Below are 17,248 nucleotides of genomic sequence, written 5' to 3'. Positions count from 1 at the left end.
CTTAGCAAGGGCTCCTATATTAGATTTGACTTAGTTTCTGATAAGGAGATAATCTAGAGTCCTCCATTGTGTTTAATCTGTTAGGCTGCCCACTTCTCCACTTCAAACCTGAGTTCCAAGAACCAAAATCTTGTGTGTACTTTCTACTTACAAGAGACACGGTGACTTTATAGGAGCTTAGGTGTATATATTTGAGAACATAGCAGCTGCTTCCTTTTCTTATGTTTCACAGTGACCTGCTGTTGTTTTCAAGGGGAGGTTGGAAGCCTGTAATTAATATAATTATTCTTATGAGCTTTTGATATCTAGTTGACATCTTAAGCTGGAAAATCCTGTTCTTCTCTATCTGAGGGTAATAGTTATTTTTGTTCTTGCAGAAAGCATACTGAAGTTAAAAGTCTTCCTTTGAGTGTGAGACAGCCAGATGGAGGGCAGGAAGGAGAACATCTTAACTGTAAGGAACAGGTCCTTACAGTTGGTAAACCTTAACTTATTCTGTGTACAAACACATGAGAAAGGATCTCTTAACACTATAAATCATGTAGGTCACCTTGCCAAAAGCAGAAGATAATAATTTGAGCTGTTTTATTTAAATACCACTTTTCTTCCTTCACTAAAACATGACTATTTTCTCTCTTTTTGCTGAGTCTCTGATGTTCCTGCATCTTGCAAAGTACTTTTTTTTGACCATGCTTGACATATTTGCAACTACACATGGTTTATCCTTGTAACACTTAGGAAAATTAGCAAGGTTGATCATCCAGTCTGCCAATTAATGTGGTTAGAAGTTAAACTCCTACTTGACCTGGTACCACATATAATCTTTATGGTCATAGGCCACCATGTCACATAACTCCAGTGCTGGAGCTGATCAAGCTTCACCCTGAAGCAACAAGCAATCCATTACTATTGGGAAGCAATTCATAAATGATTCCTCCTCATTCGAAATCTACCTTCTAGTATGCATTTATTTCTACCTTCTAGTATGCATTTACTTAAGCATAGTCTGTATCTGTTTATTCATTTGTCAGTCTTATCCCTTATTTCAAATTGCCCCCTTTTATCCATGGCCTTTCCCAAGCTGCATTTGTGGAGCCTGGTTTTACGTATATGTTTACAGTTTTACTTTCCCATTTTCAACTTCACTATCTGTTTCCTTTAAAACTTGTTTCAGTTAATTACTTTCAGAGCAATGGGGCTGCCATTACCTGTCACCTTTTTCTTTGCAATTCTTTGCTTATTTCTGTGCATATCCCGCTGCCATTTTTGAGGGAATTAGTAAAAATCCCTTATAATGAATCGATGAGTTATTCTATACGAAGATAATCCTGAAAACAAATGAACACAACTTATGAAATCCACAGTGCTGAGGACAGTATGTTGAATAAATGCCTTGTTTTTGTTCTCCATTGCTCCTCCGCTCCTATTCACTCTATGCAAAAACAAAGCAGCACTATTTTCAATAAATGTTTCCCAAATAAGCTTGCTTATATCCATGCTATAAATGTTGAATATAAATGTTGAATATAAATGTTGAATAATTTGGCCCACAGTGAATAATGTGGGCCAAAAACTGCCCAGGAGGAGTGCTAGGAATCTGCAGCATTTCCTATCTCAGCAGGATGGTCTTAGATTTGAATGCTCGTAAATTTTCAGTAATTCAACGTAATTATAACTTTACAGGAAGTATTGGAGCCTTTGTTTTCCTACGGAAGAATCTCTCTTCTGTCTTCCTGTATCCATTAGCAGTTTGTTATCCTACTGCAGATGGCTTCCAAGGTCACGTGCCTTCCCATCTATGGATAAACAACGTGGCATTTCTTTTACTCAGCACTTTCATATTTGAATTTGTGCCAGGTTTTTGACTATTTCATAATAAAGCAACCTTTAAGAACTATATTTACATAAAGTCTTAACAACATCTCTGTAAGATGGATGTATTTGACAGCTCCTTCAGAAAGCAGGGGATTTGCTATCCGGGCTATGTAGCCTTTGCTCCATGTTTTGAGGTTAGATGATATCTCTGCCTGTTTTGTGGGTAATGGTGATGATGCTGTACCACACAGTGCTGCGTTTTTAGCTGGTTTCATCACTGCAGGAACGTGCTGGTAGGTTAACGATTCCCCAGAGATACAAAGGGCTTGTTATATATGTCCAAACTTGTGTGTATTTGCAGAGCTGTTTTGATTTTTGGCCTCCATACATTGTGCTCGTCATTCAGATCTTTGGAAATCAGTCTTCACATTTTGCCTACTTGTATTTAACTGATGGCGTGTGGAAATCTGCAGCTTAATTTACATGAGCAAGGTTCTGCCTTATCTATCTGCTCTTGCCTAAACTGTATGTTATTTCATTCCCATTGCAAAACCTTTCTCCTTAAATCTTTGATTTGTGATTGGGCTCAAAGGCCAAATCCCAATCCTCTCTGCTGAGAAATGTGCTATTTCCTTTTGCTTCACTTGTACTTCTCACCATTTCGTTGCACATTTCCAATGGCCAGGACAGTTTGAGAACACATCTAAATGAAGGATGGCTGAGTAGACATAAGAAAGAAAAGAAGTGGGAAGATTTCTTCATCTTCCCCAGTGCTGGAAAGGCTGTCCTGCCCCCTGGTATGAGAGCCGGGCTCTGTGCTTGTTCATGCCTTCTCTGATCTCTGCAGCACATGCCTCATTCCTTTGTGTTGCATCCCAGCTTCAGCAGGAGGGATGGAGAGCAGCGACGTCTTGCTGAAGCTCCAGCTTTTGATAAGCTTTGACAGTTGCCTGTCACGCTGATTGTTAGTAGCTTCTAACTTTTTTGCTATTCCTATTCATACCCTCTTGTTTTTAACTCTTTGCTGTTCCTTATCGAACCCGCGTGCAATCTTTGATCGTGTTGTAATTTGCAATGCAGCGATTGTAAACTATTAGTAGAGACTGAACTTGTTAATTTAGGAATGAGTCGCTTAGTGACCTTAAGGTATCAGAAGGGAGCATAGTGGGTAGGACTGTGAGGGCAGAAGAGAAAACAAGCAGCTCTTAGAATACTTAGATTGAGCTATTTGAGGATTTTATCTCCTGAATGACTTGGGTTTGAATTCATGTTCCATGCAATCAAGGAACCCTAGCATCATTTAAACCAACCATTTCAGTTAATTTCATATTTTATTACTATGGGAAGTGACAAAGGAGTAAAAACAGCCTTTAAATGGTTAACTATTTTGCACCAGAACTTAACTGTATGTTATGTATAAGCAGAAGACAGTTTCAAAAGATGCAGCTTCCTGGTTGAAGACTGTTGAAGCAGCTTTACATATATTAAAAGTGTGTAGTACCCAATGCTAAATCTCTGCTTTTGCTTCTGTCCTACAGGGAACACAGTGAGTAACCTGATTTTCATTCTACCTCCAATCTGTGGTGCGATTCGGACCTATAAAGATGGCCTTGAAAAGCGGTATTTAGCTGCATATTTATGTCTTACAGGTATGTGTTAAAATTGATTTGCGCTTCTGGCTGCCCTTATAAGAAAAGATCAATGAACATTATCCAAATATTAATAAAGCAAGTAGAGAAATCCAAATACTGTGCATGCAACTTTAACAGCTTAACAAAATTGAGGCTTATTTGTACAGGAAAATACCATTTAGAATCATAGAATTGTAAAATTGCTCAGGTTGGAAAAGACCTTAAAGATCATCAAGTCCAACCGCAACGAAGAGCATGAAATTAGAGTGTATTAAATAACTCTGTGAGGTTTTTGTTCAAATGGTCTCTTACGTGGTCCTACTTTCAAACAACTTAATGGCATAGTAGTGTGGCTTTTGTTCTTTTTTAAATAATATTTGTTTGGAATAGAAACAGGCAAGATTTTAAAGGAATTGGAAGAGCGTTCTTTCATGAGTTGGAATTGGCTTTCAATTCTTGTTTGGCATATATTCCCCAACAACCTACCAGCTGTTATACATGGCAAATTCTGCAAGGATGAGGAAAAAAAAATGGGACCTTGGTGTTATCAGTGGACTTCACTGCAGTCTGTTCTTTTTTCCTGTAATAACAAAATACAGAAAATAAACAACTTCCTTTTTACTTTCAGTTACACAGCTACTAATCACATGCCTTCTGAGAAGAGATGTTTTAAGACCATTCAGACTTGGCAGTAGGGTCTTTAGAAGTGGATTTAACGAATCTGTTTGCTGTAGCTCCCATCTTTGGGGAGGCTGACTTTCCCAGTTTTCTCAGTGCTAAGAGTTTTGTTTATTGCAAATGTTACATTAAAAACTGGCATGCATATGTGTTTAGATAAACACTGTCAGAAAACAGACAACCATATGCTATGTGTATTCTTGAAGCGAGTGAAGCTGTTACGTACACAAGGTACAACTTAGGATTTTTCAGTTACTTGGAGACCTAGTTCAGCTTTGCTAATACGTGTGAAATATAGGAAGCAAAATATATAACCATGGAAGCTTCTGAGAACTTGCCAAATAGCCATATGTAGGCGTTCTAGAGTTTTGAGTAACCGTTCATTTTTTTGTCTCAGTTTAAAATACTTTGGTGGAAGGAGCTTATGAAGGCCAGAGAGAACATGAAATTGTGTGTGTAAGCGTTTGAATCATAGAATGACTTGGTTGAATATGCCAGCCTGGCATTGAGCAGCTATATTGATGGAGCCCAGGATACTGATGGCCTTCTGGGCTGCAGGCACACACTGCTAGCTCATATCCAGCTTTTCCTCCACCAGCACCCTTAAGTCCTTTTCCACAGGGCTGCTCTCTGTGAGTTCTTCTCCCAGTCCATACAGATGTCTCAATTTGCCTGGACCCAAGTGCAGTACCTTGCACTTGTCCTTGTTGAACTCCATTTCATTCACCCAGGCCCACATTTCAAACCTGTCCAGGTCCCTCTGGATGGATTCAGCTTTGCTAAAGTTGACTCTTCCCTTGTTCTTGAATCAAGGTATCCTGTATTGCTGTTCATTCTAAACTGAAGAATGGTGAAACTTCATTGAGCCTCAGTACTTGCTATAAATTGTGGCTGCTTCATGATGGACAAATTGTGCCATTGTTTGACCAGAACATCAGGATGTCACACTAAGACTGCCAGAGGGATTTCTAGCTCTGAACTGACATTTCTCATATACCACTTAATGTGGTAAAAGAGTCTGTCTTCATTCATAATAAACACCATAGACTTCAATTTACTCGCTGTTTCTGGTGTTTGTGAAGGGGAACTCAGCCTGCATACTTGGCAGCAGTGCTGCAGGGCAGTCCTGACATCCAGCTGGGCTCATCTGTGACTGGTGAGAAGAAGCCTTTGAATGCTGTCTGCAGTGATAATGATTGCATGACTCAACTTTCATTTCTTATGTTAGAACCTCACGTTACAGGTCACTGTGTGTGACCCAGCATGTTTCTCTTCTGTTTTGTCTCCGTTTCAGTATTCATAATGCTGGGCTGTTTTAAAGCAGTTGGGAGATGTAAAGGAACATAGACAGCTTTATCACTTCTTGGTTGAAAAACAAGAACAGAATGGTGTGGAATCACAAGCCTGTTAACATCTGTTCTATGGCAGAAGAAAAAAGTAGCAAATGAGAAGAGAAACTGAGTTTTAAATGTAGTTGATATATGCCAGGAACATTGGCATCCTATCTCTGCATGTGACCGAATGAGAAATGTACTGACACAGGGAGAGAGTAGGTGTATGGAAATGTCTTTTTTTCCTGAAAACGGTTTAATTAATGAACAAATTTCACTCTATATTGGTGATAAATTACTTACACAGACTTAATCCATAAAGGAGCGTTGAATTTAACACAAAAGTGCTGGTTTCACTTGGGGCATTATGCTTCATTGAAAACACCACTGTTACTAACTGGTTAGGAGCTCTGCTGTTAATGGGTTGTTTAGTTAAAGTAGGAAGTCTTCGATAGTTCTGCTATGAAGATATGGGAGTGGGAGGGGGCACTTCAGTTAGTTAACAATGTTGAATCATTACTGGTGTTTTACAAGAAGCTAAAAGACAGCTGTCAAAGAGGACATAGAAATGAAACCTGTTCGCATTTTAAGTGTTGTTTCTAGACATTATTTTGATCCAAATCAACTTCTCCTTTTGGATGCTTCCAAACATTTAGCTGATTGTCGGGTCCTTTGTTTTACCACGCTGTGTTCACTGCATTACTTTATACCCTACAATTTCTGCTGCTGCCACACATTGTTCTAACAATTCTCTAGCACAGACAGTTGCGTTTCGGTGTCTGGGAACTGACCCAGCCATGCTCAAGTTCACTCATAGAGCTGTACCCTGGGAGTAGCAAAGGTTGCTCCTGTCTGAGACTAAGGAGGGAAACGAGTACTGAGTGCAGAAAACAAAGTAACTCAATAAAAATAATTCATTTAATTCTGCTTTTTCTTCTTTCATTCTTTGACTGTTTGTGGTGCTGTACAGCTGGCCAGCTGAATCACTCTTATAATGAGAAACACTCTTATAATGACTTTGTCTTTAGTGAAAACTTTGATACCAGGTATGTAAATACCTAAATAAAGGTGTTAGCAACTAGAACTAAATTTCATCCCACCCTTTGCAGTGTTCTTGTGTAGAAACCTTGGAGTTTAAAGTCATACCACATCTATTCAATCCTAGTATGTAGCTCTTTCTGTAGATGTTTTAGTTTTATGATTAAAGAATAATTCTTAATGCTGGTGGATAGTCTTATATCACAATGAATTACCGCTGCTTATGTGACAGATCTATTTTAACCTCAAACTATTGACAAATTTCTGGAATCATAGAATGGCCTGGATTGAAAAGGACCTCAAAGATCATCTAGTTTCAATCCCGTTATGTGCAGGGTCACTAACCACCAGACCAGGTTGTCCAGAGCCACATCCAGCCTGGCCTTGAATATCTCCAGGGATGGGGCATCTGTATTCATTCTAAGATTTACGTTGTATACATTCACTCTAAGATTTACATCCTGAGAGTTTATATGGTAGGTGTATGGAGTCAGGTCTCATCTACAATCCATATAGTATAGTGTGGATATTGCCTTGAAATCTTTGATATCATTTGATATCATCTTTGATATCATTTGGAGCACAGTGAAATAATTGCATACAAAGTAACATTTATAGAGGCATTGCATTTACATCATCACTATCACAGATATTTTGTCAAATTACAGTAACCATGCATTATGTTTGCTACAGGACAAAAGAAGTCCATGTTAGCTCTACATGTAACAACTAACCTTATCTTCCATCTCTAGTCCTTTTAAGTGTTATCCTGATCTCATAATACTGCATAAAAATATTGTGGCTTAATTGATATTCTGGGCATATAATATCAGTTACATATATCTCCTCCTAACTCCAGTGGTTTGTCAGTGTAAAAATGCAGAGTTACTTGCAATATCTGAAGGAGACAAGTTACAGAAGCTGGAGAGGAAATAGCATTGCTTCAGATGTTGAACTTCCCAACCAGTTGTAGCTTATAGTGAGTTAAGCTCCTTTTACAGTAAGCAGGTGCCAGTGGGATAAGTGAAGCTTCGTTTAGTTCTTTAGTCTTCATTTAAACCATCTCTTCAAAAGGAAGCTGTTGTGTGAAGTTTTAGTGGTATTTGAAGAAATGTTTATGCAGATATGGAGGGAGCCTGTGTCCTGGTGAATAAGCAGTGCACAGACATAGAACATGCTGGGTTTTATGCTGGGTGCACTTAAGCACTTATGAACCCGATCCTATTTGTAAGCTCTATCAAGATGGTATCAAGCAGTGTTACAGCAATTGCCAGGAGGGGTTTGTATTTATGTGGAATCGACTTCAAAACCTTCCTAAAGCTTTTCTTGTTTCAGCTTACTATCTTATAGATAAGTGCATAATAAACTTTTGTAATCATAGAATCATAGAATGCCCTTGGTTGAAAAGGACCACAGTGATCATCTGGTCTCAACCCCCTGCTATGTGCAGGGCTGTCAACTACCAGGCCAGGCTGCCCAGAGCCACATCCAGCTTTGATTTGAATGAAGAAGGAACTGTGTGATCACTACACAGAAACAACAGTTTTTTGATAACTGTTTCTAGAAATTAATTACAGTTCTGGGATTAATGACTTGCAACAGTATTTGTGATACTTATAAGGGCTGAATTGGAAAAATAATCTCAAAGTAACTGCTTCTAATCATGTGGGAGGAAGGGGAGGAGTGTGTTTAGTAACAAACTGTTGAGATTTATAGCCTCAATAGCATTTAAAAAATGACAACAAAGACAAACAAACAACCTAATAACATATTTTGTTAATTTAAAGCAAGTAGCAATTTCTTATGTAATGGTTTTGTCCATATTAGAAAATTATAATTACTTTTTTTTTTCTTAATGGATTGTATCGTGAAGATACTGAAATCAGCATGACAGCCACAGTAATGGGTGGCCCTGTTTTAATTATGATCTCAATGTGCTTTTTCTTCAGAGTGATTAATAGTTATAATCCATTCTGTATATACAGAAATACAGCTGTGAGAATTTCTCATTAAAATCCCATGAAGTGGTTGCCTGTTGTTCAGAAAGATCTTTCAAAAGCCAAGCGATGTAATCAGAAGTCCATTGTAAGTTACAGAGTGCATATATATGAACTTGGAGCACTTGACAGCATAGCTCTGTTACAGTTCTGTGTTTCAGTACAGCAACGTGCTTTGGTATTTCATTTTGTTGAGTACATAGAATCACAATTCCAGGCTAAAAGCATCTAAAGAAACATCTCCAGACATGTCTATCAGCTGCCTTGGGAATCCTGTACAAAAGGTGCTGTTTGTTAGATAGCAATCTGTGTATGCCTCAATGAAGACAGGCTGGTAGGTACAGAGGAGGAGGTTATATTCTTGCAGCAAAGGCTGCACAGCAGAACTACCCAGTGTCCAAAATAGCTGGTTTTCTCTGAAACTGAATGAAGTAAAGCTTTGTTTCTTGAAGGAAGACAGGACATTACATTAATGTAGTTACTTTTGCAAAATAAAAATGAGCTGGTGATTAATGAGAGTATTTAATTATTCACGTTCCAAAGCAGTGAACAATAGATTAAATAGCAGCTTTGCTCTAAGTAATGAAATCTGACTTACAAGAAACATTATCCTTGTCTAACTGCAAAGAACTCGGTATAAGCAAAGCATACGTCTCATAAATTAAACTCTGAATTTACTTGTGAAATTAAAGTATTTGAAATAAAATGGATTGTATAGAAGGATAAGCTTGCAAGAAAGAAACTAGGAAGTACTACAGACTTGTATTCTAACCATGGCTTTGATATTTTCAGCTGTGGGATTGGGATCTTGGTGCTTCCACATGACCCTGAAGTATGAAATGCAAGTAAGTATCGATAAGTCACTGTGAGTCATTGCGTATCTCACTGTGTAGTCATATTGCCATCTCTTGACTAGATTAAATTTGTATAACAGAGTTAATGTACCTCAGATATTGTACATGGGTCTTATTCCACGTGATGTTTTACACTAATAGATGTACATACTCCTAAAATAAGAGCTCTAATTGATTGCTTACTTCGGTAGAAGACACTTTGTCCATTGGGAAATCATACTGTCCTCTGACTCACTGGTACTTTAACATTCCTACAGCTATACTTTAATAGCAAGCAATATAAACTATTGTTATTCACTGTATCATCTTTTTCAACTTAATGTCTTTTATTATATTTTCTATTGATCTAGATGTACTTGTAGCACAAATACTGCAGTGTCTGCTGAAAAGCAATAGTAGAGTCTCTTATTCTCAAGTAGAAGATATTCAGCAATCAGGCACTGGGCATAAGGATTTGTCCTGGTATTTCTCATTTTCTAAAGGGACTTAGAGAGCTTTGTCCTGTTTTAGGTCTGAGAGTATGAAGGAATTTATCTTTAAATCAAAGGGTAAAAATGCAGTTCAGTTCAAAATTAAGCAACCTATGGTATATGCTAGGATTCTGTCTATGCAGATTCTAATTTGATAGTCTTAACTTAAATCATAGAAGTGTGTGTCATTTCAGACTATGAGAGTGTTCTGTCTGGCCTCCAGCTGCCATCCCACAAGAGTGCAGGTCTCTTGGAGCCCATACTGTATCTGCCAGCCTTTAGAGGGTGTAGTGGAGACCCTGAGATAGCCTATGCCTCAGCAACTGAATCAAGTCTTGAATTTCTCTTAATCTTAGTGGGACCTGAGACTGTGTACATAGACCAAAAATAAGATGTCTTGAATTTGAACCAAATTACAGTCTGTAGTGATGTTACAGACCTCCATGGTGCTCATTTTCAGCTCTGTAGCATGTACTGGAGATGCCAGACTTTCACATCCTCTTTCATAGAATCATATATCCCAAATTGGAAGGGACCCATAAGGATCATCATGTTCAGCTCCTGAATCCATGTAGCTCCACTCAAAAGTCAGAATAAAAGCCGTGGGGGCTTTGCCTAAATGCTTCTTGAACTCTGGCAAGCCCACTGTGACAACTACTGCCCTGGGGAGGCTGTTCCAGTGCCCTGTCACCCACTCAATGAAGAACTTTCTCTTGATATCCAAACTGAACCTCCCTGGTAGCAGCTTATTGCTGTTCCCTTGGGTTCTCTTTCTTTCAGGTGAGCAAGGCCACACTGAACCTCTGCATCCTGGCTTTAAGAGTGGGTGTTTTTTTGTTGTTCTTTTTTAAGTCCACGTGACTTTGCTGCGTATCATGTAGTTCTGGTGTTGCATCAGAACAATTAAGTGTCCTACAGACCATGGTGTATAAAGGGGAACAGAAGCAGAAGAGAAGGGATCAGCAATGGCTTGCTTCAGTTTTCCCACTGGAGTAAAGGGCTTTCTGTGAGCTCAAGTACACTTATTATTTTGGCAGCCAAGCTAAATCTGCAAGTGGCCCATAATACTCTGCTTACTAAGTGATGAATCACCACAGAAGAAACATTTCAACTAATAAATACTCTTTTCATGTTCAATTTCTCTCTTGTTATGATTCAAAGTCAGCACTGACAGCCGTTTGAAGAGAATTTCTTGACATTTGTTTCAGCCTTAATAGTGTAAATGGTCAATTCACATGCTTTAATTAAGGGAGATGTGAAAGCTTTGCTCTCAAAAGCATTTTCTGATAACTTTTTTTCTGAAGCAGCCACCTTTTTCTCACTTTTATTTTGTCTTATTTGTTCAACCGCAAGTTGCAGGATCCAAAATACTTATTTAACCAGCTAAATCAACTCACAAAGTTCCTTCTATACATGTTCCTTCTGCTTTCAGATATCCTGTGACAGCACTTTGGGAAGTATGAATTCCTTTTGAGATAGAAGCCATTGTCTTCTGCAGGCAAATCCTAAGTAGGATCTTAGGAGACTCTCTTTGCTGTTATTGTTCTGTCCCTGAAAAGCTGCCAGCATATGAACTTTGGGGTATACACAGCTGTCCAAATGTGAAAGTATTTTCTAAATTATATTTCTCATTCTTTTCACCCTCGCTTTCTTTTATGAGACCTTGAATCACTCGTGCTCTTAAAGAACTATGAATGAATTAATCCTGCAGATAATTCTTTTCAGACTCGGGGAAAGTAGCAATGATCTTTTAATTAACAGTAACTATTATTATCAACTAGAATTCAGCTATTACTTCTTTCTTTTTCTCCCTAAGACATCACAGCAGCTATGAACTCATCTGGTGGCAGAGTGCCACCTAGCACGCCTGTTTGCTTCATCTACCCACTGTTCCTAGTGCTTTCTTGGTGCTACCTATTGCAGTCCACAGCCTCATAATTCAGGGATTAAAACCATTTTCCTACAGTCTTAGCTGGGTCACCTATTGGAGATGTCTCTCCATGGGTCAGGCAAGCATGGCTGCTGGCTGGAGAGGCACTGGTGGTATGTATGAAGAAGAGCAAGACCTGCCCTTTCAGTGGCTTAGATCTGTTTAGCTGTATTGTGAAATATTACCTGAAGTTTCCGTGACCAAACCCAAGGAAAGCTTATAGTTCATGCTCTGGATAATTATTCTGGAACAATGATATCATTACAGTTTGTGAAGCTTGTATAGAAGCAGCTTGTATAGAATGCATTGTAGAAGCTTATATATTATATTGTAGAAGCTTATATATTATATTGTAGAAGCTTGTGTAGAATGTGACTGCATCGAGCAGGATCCAAGTAGTGTGGTCATAATGTAATGTAATATTCCAAAGATACACTGTAATAAGTTTATTAATGCAGCGGTTCAGTAGTTGAATAGGATTTAATACTGTTTCATAATGAAGTTCATTTGAGAAGGTATATACTGGAATTATACAAAAGTCCTATTTTCTTACATTTTCTCTGCCTTTTATTAATTTACATAGGTGTGTTGGTTAAAAGTAGTTTTCATCTTTTGATGTCTCTGTTTTTTGTAGCTGTTGGATGAACTGCCAATGATATACAGTTGTTGTGTGTTTGTCTACTGCCTGTAAGTATTTGTTTAATATTTTTTTCTTTCTGAATATTTTTGAAATACTAGGCTTTATAAGATAGAATAGGTGGAGCTCAGTGGAGAGGCCGACATTGAAGCTTCTACTGCTTTCAATGAGATCTCAATTTTCCCATTAGTACATTATGACTTGGCCATTAGAGCATCGGGTTGGCTGAAATCCTTTTTTCTTGCCTGCTCCTGCAAGGCCAGGATTGAATATAATTTGTTCCATTGCTTGGAAAATCCAAATGGTAAAAAGAACCTGTTGCAGACAGAAATTAATGTTGTTGCTTTTGAACACGTGATCAAATATTCAACTTGCAAACTGGATGTATTTTTTGCCAAGGGTGCAGGTAGCTCGCAATGGAGATGGGCTGTGATAGAACTAAATCTACATCTTGTGGAAATTACCATCGGTTTGTGATTCATACATTAGTATGATTTGTGCAAACTGAGGAGCAGAATACTAATGTCTCTTAGTGGGGATGTTTCCATTGTAACTCCCTGTCTCCTTGAAATTGCCTTTGCATTCATTTTGTCTGATTTGAGTGTGATTGGAGAAGGGATGAGGAGAGGCTTTAGAAAACCATTTGGAAAAATAATCACACTCATTTTGTGCAGTGGTTACTGTCGTCTTCAAAAGAACTGAACTCTGTTACTGCACATCTGGCTCTAACAAGACTCTGTATGTTTCATTGGTAGTAATTAAAATGCTGTGAAGAACAAGCTAATGCTCGTATTAAAGGAGGCCTTTAATAATCATTTTGGTTTTCTTGGATGTAGTTGGGGTGGTTCTGCACGGGATTCTCCCTCATACATCATTCAAACCCAGTGACGCTCAGGCAGTGCAATTACTTCAGCAATGCAGTTTGCAATGTAACACATTATGCTGCCACACAGTTTACATTCCAGATATCCTACATGTTTCTTTTGTTTTGTTTTATTTATCCATGCTGATGTCTTATTCCAAAAGCTTATGAAGAGTTCAGTGGTTTATAAGGTGGACCCTTTCCGACACTGACTTCAGCTCACAGACATAACGCTTTGGGGTACTTGTATTGCATTTCAAACTCATTTCTAATTTGTCACCCATCATCCCTTAAGCACTTTTGAAAATCGTTTATGCTTTCTCAATTTGTTTTGCTGATTGCTTTATTTTCAGTACATGCATAAGATTATGGTTGGGTATTTTGTTTGTTTGCTTTTGAAAAACACATCCTTTATGTGATAAGTAACGAATGTTACCACTCTCTTTTATGTTCTGTTCCAGGTACGAATGTTTCAAGTACAAGAACACAGTCAATTATCCAATGCTTTTCATTTTAATAACATACAGCTTCATAGTCAGCATAGTAAGTAACTTTTTCTGATACCTCATTTTCAGCTGCATGTTGGCAGCCTCCTTTCACACAGGCAGTCCTGAGTCACTCACGCTTCCAGTGAAGAATGGCTGTTGTTGTGAAAATTACATACTGGCCTTATTAAAATGAAACCTTTCTTTCTAAACTACTATACAGAATAAATGAAGAGGAAACAACACAGTAATTCAACAGCTAGAATAGGAATGTGAGGAAAACAGTCCTTCTACTACTAAGGAGTCCTTTTAGAGGGCTGAAGAGCCTCCCTTATGAAGACAGGCTGAGGGAGCTGGGCTTGTTCAGCTTGGAGAAGAAAAGGCTGCAGGGTGACCTCATTGCAGCCTTTCAGTACCTAAAGGGAGCCCATAAACAGGAAGGGAGTCAATTCTCTGACAGGGTAGATAACAGCAGGACAAGGGGAAATGGTTTCAAGTTGAAGGAGGAAAGACTGAGGATGGATATCAGGGAGAAGTTCTTTACTCAGAGAGTGGTGACGTGCTGGAACAGCTGCCCAGAGAGGCTGTGAATGCCCCGTCCATCCCTGGAGGTGTTCAAGGCCAGGCTGGATGGGGCCCTGGGCAGCCTGGGCTGGTATTCAATGTGGAGGTTGGTGGCCCTGCCTGAGACGGGGAGTTGAAGTTTCATGATCCTTGAGGTCCCTTCCAACCCAGGCCATTTTAGAATTCTATGATTCCTTTTAGGTCCCTGAGGAAAACTCTTTGACAGAAATCATAATAATGTTCATCAGGCCTCAAGAAGTGAACTGTAATGGACTATTGTATTGAGGGGTGCTTTAAAACAGCAACCCAAATAAGAAAGGAGCATTGCTTTTTAAGAAATGAGATTCAACACGGTTCCAGTTCTTCTAACTTGATTCCCTTTCTCAGTGCAAACAGTTGCCTGCATGAACAAAATGACTTTTGCACAGGTTGTCAGCCACAGATGGAGTCTCTTTCTTTATTTTTCATTGATACAGGTTATTTTATTATAATAGTGATATAGGTCTTTTTCCTTTAAAAGACATGTCTTCTCTTTTGCTTTCTGTTCTTTACGCTTGTGGCAAGTTATGCCTAGGGCACAGTGCCTTTCTGTCTCCAAAAACAGAGCTTAAATGAACTGTGTGACCAGCATGTCTATTAACTACTGGCTTTTGGTAAAATGAACTGAAATATTATTATCCAAAACATTCGTAATAGCAAATCAAAGCAAAGTACATCATCATCTTGCAAAACTTACCATCAGTATGCTGGGTAATTTCAGTATTTTAATTGGTTTTGTATGTGTTACAAGTCTGTTAAGCAAGAGGAGGTTTTAGATGTTAATTTCTCTATTTGTGCTTTCAAATGTAAAATAACGCCACAGTTTAAAATGGGTCAAAGAAACCCCCGATTTTGCCAGAGGAAACTTCAAATGTTTAATCAGCTTTAATGGTATATGGGTAGACCCTCATTTTTATTCTAACAGAACAAGTCTTGGCTGCATTTAAATCAATATTGTTATGGTTGTTTTCTGTTGCAACTTATCTATCTCTTTTTAATCTTTGCAGGTTTACTTAAAATTGAAACAGCCTGTATTCCATCAGGTAAGCCTTGCTCTGTTGGAGAAGCTGGTTTTGGTTTAAACAGTGTTGTTTTATTGGAATGTCGTACAGGGTGCTATAGCTGGAAGGAAAAATGAAAGGCAAACACCATTTGCTTTTCACTTTGTCTTTAAGCAGCACTGCTGCCTGTCACATTGCCATCATGCTACTTGATGACTTGAAAAACTGGTAGGTTTGATATATGTTGTTTTAGTATTTGACCTAATAGCCTACATGTTTTTTCATCAGTGTAACAAATATAACAAGTGGAAGACCTTAATGAGTCCTGATCTGCTTTATTCTTTTTCTGGCTGCTGTGAAACTGTGACATGGTGTAGGCAGTTTAGCCCCATGGTCTTCTCTCCCTTTATCAATATCAACTTTCTTTTTTAGCTATTCAGTTTTAATATGTATAAATTCAAGCTGTATTTAAATGAAGAATTTTTACAGGGTTATATGGTGACCTTATTGCTATTGATTCTGTGTGAAAGGCTGAGAGAGCTGGGGCTCTGCAGCCTGGAGAAGACTTCAAGGAGACCTTATTGCAGCCTTCCAGTACCTGAAGGGGCCTGCAGGAAAGCTGGGGAGGAACTTTTTATAAGGCCAGGTAGCAACAGGATGAGGGAAAATGGTTTTAAACTGGAAGAGGGTAGATGTAGAACAGATATTAGAAAGAAATTCTTTACTGTGAGGGTGGTGAGACACTGGCACAGGTTGCCCAGTGAGGTTGTGGATGCCCCCTCCAGGAAGCATTCAAGGCCAGGCTGGATGGGGCTGTGAGCAACCTGATCTAGAGGGAGGTGTTCCTGCCTATAGTAGCAGGTTGGAACTACTTGGTCTTAAAGGTCCCTTCCAACCCAAACCATTTTATGACTCTATGATTCTATGCTTGTACAGACTTAAAAATTCATTTGGTACAGGCTCTTTTGTAGCCAAAATTATTAATGTGCATCTGCTGGTGTCAGTGTAGGACATGCATCACTTGGCCATTCACAGGGCTTTAGACACCACATGTAGCTTTCCTTCTTTTATGACATTTTTTATTAAGGATAAGAGCAGAAAAACTGCTGAGCAAAATCACGGAGCTCTTTGCAGGACAGAGCTTTAAAGCTTTAATTTCAGAAATAGGTAGTGCCGTCAGTTATCAAAATGTGTTCACTTCATCAGCAGTCATAAAAATGATACGTGCTTCCTGTTGCTGGATTAGGAAAGTGCTGGTGAATAAAATAAATTCTGAGTTGCTTCAAATGATCCCTGTTAGAAACAAGAATTGTTAACTCTGCCTGTAGATTAAAAAAAAAGAGAGACTTGCAGGTGTTTTCTTACCCTGTTTATCAAATTGCATTTTACCATCCTGCTTTTATTTTTGTCAGGAAGATATTAGGCAGGGTGAAAATTGCAGTTTCTTATACTTTTACTGGTTGTAACTGGCTTTGAAAGAAGAGGTTTTAAATATATATTTTTTTACAGTAGTGGAATTTACTACTGATGTATTTAGATGATGTTGGACTGTTTTATTTCTCTAATTACCTACTCACCTACATCTACTGCAATAAGTCTATCACAGCTTCACTGTAGCTCAGTTTGGGGTGTTCATGTAGGTATAGTTCCATATGACAGATACTAAGATAAATATTACAGCCTGTCTGGAAAGAGAAATAAGGAAACTTTAACTTGCTGCCCTAAAGCACTAATGTTTTGCACCTGGTTTCTGTTTGGTTCTGTGTATGAATTCCCTGTAATAATTTATACATGAAGAATCAATGTAGAAAAGATTTAGGCCAGTAAAAGTGCCGAACTACTTCTAACTCTTCCCAAATTGATTTTTATGCAGAACATACAGTTATGGGCAAATACCAAAGTCTTAAGTACTGCAG

At 38.5% G+C, this 17,248-nt stretch overlaps 1 protein-coding gene across 1 annotated transcript in view; it reads left to right on the top strand.

Moving 5' to 3' along the window:
• The window catches only part of ACER3 (alkaline ceramidase 3), a 48,652-nt gene that overhangs the window by 12,795 nt on the left and 18,609 nt on the right, over positions 1-17,248 (top strand). Inside the window, exons 2-6 of the mRNA XM_015852492.3 lie at positions 3,354-3,464; positions 9,283-9,335; positions 12,379-12,431; positions 13,705-13,786; positions 15,339-15,374. Coding sequence (XP_015707978.2) covers positions 3,354-3,464; positions 9,283-9,335; positions 12,379-12,431; positions 13,705-13,786; positions 15,339-15,374 — 335 coding nt within the window. The remainder of the gene's footprint in view (positions 1-3,353; positions 3,465-9,282; positions 9,336-12,378; positions 12,432-13,704; positions 13,787-15,338; positions 15,375-17,248) is intronic.

Source organism: Coturnix japonica, chromosome 1, assembly GCF_054131305.1.
Source record: "Coturnix japonica strain WE chromosome 1, WE-NBRP24, whole genome shotgun sequence".
NCBI lineage: Eukaryota > Metazoa > Chordata > Aves > Galliformes > Phasianidae > Coturnix > Coturnix japonica.
Note: the sequence above shows the minus strand (reverse complement) of the source record. Positions and strands in the feature narration are given on the sequence as shown.